The following is an 8,209-nucleotide window of genomic DNA, read 5'->3' on the forward strand; positions in this document are numbered from 1 at the left end:
CCAGCGGTCGTTTATGAAAAACTGGAGGATATTAAGCAGAGGATTCTGTCAATATTCAGAGAACAATTACGCTGGAGCACATAATGCAGCAAACAAGGACACCACCATTTTTTTACATTCAATTTGCATTCAATTATAAAACGGAACCCAAAAACACACCCATAAAACACTCAGGGACCTATTACCGTTAAAATTGTAATAAAGTATTAAATTAATTGATTAGACATCCCTTATGATTATTAAACTTTATGGTTTAATAATATTATTAAATATTTAAAAGGGACTATACGTCAAATCCAGAAACACTTGATATTAGTGACACCGGTGGCCATTAAGTGAACTGCAGCCAGAGACGTATTGCCCGTGTGACGGATCAGTGATGTAACGCACGTGAGTTACGCTTAAACTCTTTTTCATTCTCTTTTCTTAGACGTAAACAGATGATGGAAATAGCTTTGCAGAGATATACTGTTACCGAACACCCCGACGCCACCAGAGAGACGTTTAGATGAATATGTAAATATGTGCTGCGCGTTTTTCCCTCAATAACAAAATAAACACATGACAAGAATTACAATGGTGAGAAAGCATCTGATAATAGTGATGTGGAAATGTTTGCACAAGCTCTGAGATTCACCAGCATCGTGTCGACAGATTACACCGTTATATGATAGTTTTGAGACTATAGAGGATAGACTATATAGATCTGGCTCTGTGAGACTATAGACTACATAGATCTGGCTCTGTGAGACTATAGACTATATAGATCTGGCTCTGTGAGACTATAGACTATATAGATCTGGCTCTGTGAGACTATAGACTATATAGATCTGGCTCTGTGAGACTATAGACTATATAGGTCTGGCTCTGTGAGACTATAGACTACATAGATCTGGCTCTGTTCTAGACCCTGCAATGATTTGGTGCTACTTAAGAACCAGTTTTACTGGTTCGGAGCTGGGGCTTTGGCGGTGGAAAAACAAAGAACCGATTTGAAACTAGGCTCTGGCTCCGAACCAGCACCAGCTCTGCCTTGGTGGAAAAGGGGTATGTGAGACTATAGACTATATAGATCTGGCCCTGTGAGACTATAGACTACATAGATCTGGCTCTGTGAGACTATAGACTACATAGATCTGGCTCTGTGAGACTATAGACTACATAGATCTGGCTCTGTGAGACTATAGACTACATAGATCTGGCTCTGTGAGACTATAGACTATATAGATCTGGCTCTGTGAGACTATAGACTACATAGATCTGGCTCTGTGAGACTATAGACTATATAGATCTGGCTCTGTGAGACTATAGACTACATAGATCTGGCTCTGTGAGACTATAGACTACATAGATCTGGCTCTGTGAGACTATAGACTATATAGATCTGGCTCTGTGAGACTATAGACTACATAGATCTGGCTCTGTGAGACTATAGACTACATAGATCTGGCTCTGTGAGACTATAGACTACATAGATCTGGCTCTGTGAGACTATAGTTTCTATCAATGGGTTTTCACTGCATGACACGTTAACATTACAGGCTCTTTCAGCTTTATCCTGAACATTGTATAAGCATTTATTTCATGTGTCATTGTAGTTGACCTCGCTGAATCATTACAGATTCGCATTGTTTGTGTCACGGTTACTGTAAAACAGCAAATTTAATTTTGTATTCTAATTTAATTTATTGATTTAATGTAAGAATTTGACACAAAAGATGATGCATACATTTATTTAGTTTTAAAAAATGGCTTTATAAAAGGTAAAAATGCCCCAAAAAGACACACACACACCCCTACATACACACACACACACGCATGCACGTTTCGTTACAAGCTGTTCACATTGGCAATAAAAAGTGATTAATACATGAAACTATTAAAGAAACATGAAAGAAACTATTAAAATGGTATCCAGAAATTTTTTAAAACATGGAATTTGGGAAAAGTAAATTATGTAAATTGGCTGTAATTATTTTAAAGTTCTGATGAATCATGAATTTCATTAAAATTAAAAATCAAATCTCTGATGAGAAGTAAAGCCTGCAGTTTAAATCATTCACAAGTTTAATGTGAATCTCTTGGACTCAGTCTCTCTCTTCAACATTCAACGCGTTTCATTCCTGACTGTGCAACTACTGTAACTACTGATGCTCTGGATACACAGTATGTTCAGTCAGTGTGTGTGTGTGTGTGTGTGTGTGTGTGTGTGTGTGTGTGTGTGTATGTCAGACAGTGTGTGTGTGTGTGTGTGTGTGTGTGTGTGTGTGTGTGTGTGCAGTGACACCACACTCGTGAGCAGCATCAAAACAAAGGCCTGAAGTTTACAGCACATTGCCAGGCTATTCACTTCACTTGCTCACAACAAAGAGTCACATGACCTGAAAGTGACCCGTCTCCGAGGGAGTGCATTCGTTCGGACTGAGGACACAGAGCAACAGCAGGAGGGCAGCGTCTCTTAAACAGCTGATTTCCAGCAGGAAGTAAAGTGTGATGGGCAGAAGCTACTTGCCTAAAATAAACAAAATAGCCGCAAAATGGAAGTTTCTCATCATGAATGAAAGAATCAACAAACGCTGTCGTGTTCTCTAGCGTTCGGATGCTGGTGTTCGGGAACACACTCGTGTGAGACGCTCCTGGTGGGAGCCAAATCATTCTGATCACACACTTCGACTCCGTCGTTTCAGAAACACCAAACCAACATTAGAGACGCTGCGACGCCATTGGTCCACTGCTTACTCCAGTTATCCAATCACAGCCTCCGCTGAGGGTTTTGTGGCGCATTCGAGGGATTTATTCAGTAAATGTGTTTCCGTCGTAGTTTATGCGCATCTTCTAATCAGATTTTTTTTATGCACATCTTGGCGTTTCCATCCAGTGTTTTTTTATGCAATATCACAAAATGCATGAGAAAAAAATAGGTGTAAGGAACACAGCTAGTGTCAGCCTGCCTTACCAACTGCACAACAGGTAATATTTTAAAACATGAGGCATTACAATCATTTAAAAAATGCCCTGAAGCTAAAACAGACAGGGGGGGTTATGGGTAATGTTTGATTTAATGTGTTTAATACGGCTGAAGTGGCCATAACTGGGTTGCTGGACAGCAAACATCCTCTTTGCATTAAAGCTGTGATTTATGACACATTCCTTTTAAAATAAATATTTTTTCAAGTGTATTCTCTCCAAGAGCCGAGATGGATGACAGCGCTTGCACACACACAGACGAGTGTTATAAAGTTCTGTCATGCAGGAACAATTAGGAGCGTTTAGCTGACTTATACATGATGCAATACATAATAACCACATTACATCTACAAGACACGGCTCACCCGACCTGACAGACGCCTTATAACTATTAGGTGTGTCTGAAGAGAAACCCATGAGCTGAGACACTCTACTTCCCCTTTTTACATTCTCATACGCATGGAAACACGAACGCACAAATCTGCAGTAATGTGACCACTGGAAACATCTATTTCTGACATAATCACAGTTTTGCTGGCTATACTTAGAGTCTGTGGGGTTTGTCCCTTTGCACGTAATGCATGCGTGACATTAGGGGTGAGAATTGGCAAAAATGTGACGATTCGATAGTATTGCGATATTTGGGCCATTAACCATTTTATTAACCTTTATATTAATCTTTATATTAATCTTTATATTAATCTTTGCAAATCGCTTGCACGCTTCTCGATGAATGCAGCCGTTTACACTCAAGGTACATTACGGCATGTTTTCTATGTACAACGTTCTCAATATAATTCATAATCCCAAGTTTATAATGAACAACCCGTTATGGTTATTGTGTTATTGTATTATAAACGGTGTATGCACAGAACAGAGGGGCGGGGTCAGCAAAGCTCATTATCATTTAAAGACACATGCACTTAAACGGCGTGCTGAAAACAGAGCTGTTGTTTACCAGGTAAAATTAGTGTTTTCTTACAATACTAATGAGAATTTTTAATTAAAGTATATTACAAACTTTTCATTTAGACCCTAAAGAATCATATTAGCTTGTACAGAAATGGCATTATATGACCCCTTTAACATATTGCGATACAGCAAGTATTGCGATTCGATTCTGCGATATATTGCGATTCATGTCCCTCATTTTATTCAAAGGCATTACAAAAAATGAGGAAAATAAGACTCACTTCAAATGTCACATTTAATTCTGTGAACATCATCTTCTACACATTAACTGAAGTGCAAAAACTTTGTCCTTGAACATTCAGGACACAGGACCTTATTACAGGACAAGATGTAATTATTCTCTGAATAGGAGACCTCTCACATGATTGGGGAGCTCCCAGCACATAACTTAAACTTATTTAAATACAATAGAGTAACATAAAGCAGACATAATAGAGTAACATAAACCTAAGAATAATGATATAAATAAGAGTAACTTAGAGCTTCAATCAAATTGAGAAAAATAAACAAAAATGTGCACTGCTAGAGTCCCGTCCTGTCGGCTGCAAGGTCGTCAACCCAAATTAATTTGGGAATATCCTATTCGCTTTTTGATGTAAACCGAAATTTTCCCACACTTTCGCTTTGTAAGAAGACGTCGTGTACAACCGGTTGTGATGGTTAAGACATTTTCATTTGAATTTGCTGTTGAATGCACGACAACAAAGCACCACAACAAGCGCCACCTTGTGGATGTAATTCACAAATGTAAATTATCAGAGAAAACCAATGGAGAAAACCCGAAAGTAAAACAGATCATTTTATAATTAAATATTGTAATACTTTGCGCTACTGTATCGCTAGAATTGCGTGCGCAAAATATCGCGATACTGAACAGAATAGATTTTTTCCCCCACCACTACGTGACAATAGACCTTATTCAGAGCGGCGCCATGACAGGTCTATGAATTATGAAAGCGAGGCTGTGAGGGAAAACCAAAGAGAGTCCGAACCAAAGTTCATGTTTTGATCAATTTTATACATTTGGTAAGTTTTGGTTTGGTTTCACATCGCAATTATGCGAGGCGAGCGCATTAAAGAGCTTTACATGACACACTTGCGTCCTGTCGTCATCATCTGTGTGCGCTGCATCTCGACATTGATTGGTTTGTAAACGGATGTGCGTCTGATGTCAGAGTGTTGTCGATTCGGCGAGAAACTTTGACAAGAATGAATGAACAGACGCATATCGTTGCCACTATACTGTTATTATTACGGCATTACGACCTGCAGCGCCAACTATACTCCAGGCTAGTTCACATTCACCAAATCAACGTCCTCGTTTTGTGCGAATGTTTTATGGAAGAGCAAGCAATCCTGCGGGAACATCCGGACCTTCCTATAAATGTTCTGAAAGTCCGAACCATACAGACAATGCGTTCACACTAGAAACAAACCAAACCTTTGTTCAGTTTGATCCGGACCGAGACTACCTCTTTTCGTCAGTTTGATCCGGATCGTGGTCTGGGGAGGGTTCACACCTGTAATTTTGATTCGGATCAAACTGAAAAGTCAGAAAATCCAGACCAAACAAGGTAGGTGTCCTTAATGTGTTTTCGATGGCATTCGCTGTAAAGATCACTTGGAAAGATATTTTTGCAGTGTTTTGTCAGCAGAACAATCCACAAACACATTAAATGACAGTCCGACCCCGTCTATCCCTCACAGCCTCGCTTTCATACCCGTTAAAAATCAAAGACAGCACTGCTGTGAATAAGCATCCAACGCTGCTTTAACTCTGAACACCTTCTGACCAATGCTTTCCCATCCCATTTTTTGGTGAATACCGGGACTAATAAGGACTTTCATAGAGACGGCTCTCAAAAGAACCCCCTGATATACTGCTGAACAGCTTCAGGTGTGATTAGCGAGGGCTGGATGTAGTTTGAACAGGTTTGGAGATTCACTGGTGTTTAACTTTATATTACCAGTTGATTAAATCTCAGTATATTAAAGGGTTAGTTCACCCAAAAATGAAAATCATCCGATAATTGACTCACTCTCAAGCCATATGACTTTCTTCTTTCATCTAAACACAATCTATACACAAAGAGTTGTTGTTAACAAATATCCTGGCTCTTCCTAGCTTTATAATGGGAGTGAATGGGAGAGATTTTGAAGCCCAAAAAAAAGCGCATCCATCAATCATAACAGTAATCGACACGACTCCAGGGGTTAATAAAGGCCTTCTGAGGAGAAGCCATGTTTTTGAAAGAAATATACCCCATATTTATAACTTTCTAAACTATAAATCACTGGCTTCCGGTACCGGCTGTACGCAAATCTAGTTCCGGCAGAAGTGTGACCTCTGACCCGACGCATGACCTCTGACCCGACAAATGATGTATTGAGGAATGCGGAAGCACAGAGGTTAGAGCAAACAAAACACTAGTCATGAATTATAAGTCTAAAACAAGAATTTTTAAAGAGAAATGTGGAAGGAGCTTGAGTTTCTTGTTTGAGCTTACACTACTCCTACATCCTACGTCATGTGTCGGGTCGGGTCAGAGGTCATGCGTCGGGTCAGAGGTCACTCTTCTGCCAGAACTAAACTCACAAACGTCCATTACCGGAAGCCAGTGATTATTAAATTATAAATTATTAAATTATTCCAATTATAAAGCTTGGAAAAGCCGGGATATTTTTCAATATAACTCTGATTGTGTTTGGATGAAAAATGAAAGTCATATACACAGAGGATGGCTTGAGGGCGAATAAATTATGGGATAATTTTCATTTTTGGGTGAACTATCCCTTTAAGACAACGCTTTTGTAAGACAAGTTCTGTTATGTTTAAATATAGCCTACAAACGAGGCATAAAATGCACTATTTAAATACAGTTACACAACACTCTTAGTGCTTCTGACTCTTTAAAATCTTTAAATATATGAATTGCAATTGAAATATACAACGCAAATAGATAAAGTGCACTAAAATGAAGATCTAAAAGTTTGTTTTGGATGTTGTCTTTCCACTAGTCTGAAAGAAAACCTCAAAATAGACTTCAAAACTGACCAGTGCATGTAAAACACATAATAAAAACACAGGTTTTGAGTGTAGTGTCTCGCACTGAATGTTCACAACACAGTAGACTTGGGATTAATATGTGTATGACTTTGCGTTGACTCACACAGAGCAGCGAACAGCTGATGTTCCCTCAGACACTTTAGGTGTTAAATCACACTGTTTATTTACATTCCGCGCGCATATATCTGACCACAATCGCCTCTCTCTGATTTAGAAGTGACTTTTAAAGCTCCTCAAGTGGCCTAGTTTGACCTGTGCTGTCAGATATCCCTCCGCCCGAGAACCTCACCTCTTCTGCGCTCTTCCTCAGCGCTTTCTCTCGCTCGTACTGGGTCATGAGCTGCTCGTTGTCCTCCTTCAGGAGCTCCAGGTCCACCTCGTGCTCCTGGTTCACCGCGAACACCGAGTCCAGGTTCTCCAGAACCGCCACGACCAGCGGCATAAGTTCCTTCACCACGTCCTCGTCGTATCTCCCGATCATCCGCTCGAACTCGCGGTAAATGGAGCTCGCCAAGCCGGACACCCGCTCGGACATCATCGCAGAAGTGCCCGGGTCCTCCTGGTAAAGCACACCGTCCTCCAACTCCATCTTTACTTCGCTTTTACTTTACTTTAAGACGCTAGCAGCAGCAACAGCCAGCTCGCGCGCTAACCGTTGAGATCTCGGGTTTACTAGTGTTGGACTACATTTACGAGTAACTTTTTATTTGGAAGCCACTTTAACATCAAGAGAAAATAAAACCTCTCCGTTGTCAAGTTAACTCGCCTCGGTCCTCCGGGACAGTTATTTGACCGGGATAACCTGCACTAAACGGCAGTCGTTAAGTACTAGAGTCCCGACCTGGCCGTCACACGATGACGTCACGTTCCACTGGAGAAGGGGGAGGAGCCAGCGCGTTTGTTGACACCCTTCAAACTTTTGCGTTTTCGGATTGTTTGTTTATTTAGTTAGTTAGTTTGACTCTAGCAATTGGCATTTAAATATTTGCATACAATTAAATAGATTGTTGATTGAAAATTACATTTTATTTTATTATCTGCACCGTGTCAAGAGGGAATCAACAAGTGACCACGGTTTCTGTAATCTATTTTCACAAACAATATATAACTATATTATATTCACACACACACGCACATACTGTGTAACAGTATATATATATATATATATATATATACACATACACACACCATACATACATATAT

The 8,209-nt window shown here is 39.9% G+C and overlaps 1 protein-coding gene across 3 annotated transcripts in view; it reads right to left on the reverse strand.

Moving 5' to 3' along the window:
- Positions 1–7,881, reverse strand: part of spag9b (sperm associated antigen 9b) — an 89,135-nt gene extending 81,254 nt beyond the window's left edge. The window contains exon 1 of one of the 3 annotated variants that reach the window (XM_082152064.1): positions 7,296–7,881. In XM_082152064.1, the coding sequence (XP_082008190.1) occupies positions 7,296–7,595 (300 nt within the window). In that variant the 5' untranslated portion in view covers positions 7,596–7,881. The remainder of the gene's footprint in view (positions 1–7,295) is intronic. The other 2 variants (XM_082152063.1, XM_082152065.1) reach the window with 2 other exon arrangements.
- Positions 7,882–8,209: the final 328 nt, after the last annotated feature.

The sequence above is a fragment of the Leuciscus leuciscus genome (assembly GCF_965113295.1).
Source record: "Leuciscus leuciscus genome assembly, chromosome: 21".
Classification (NCBI taxonomy): domain Eukaryota; kingdom Metazoa; phylum Chordata; class Actinopteri; order Cypriniformes; family Leuciscidae; genus Leuciscus; species Leuciscus leuciscus.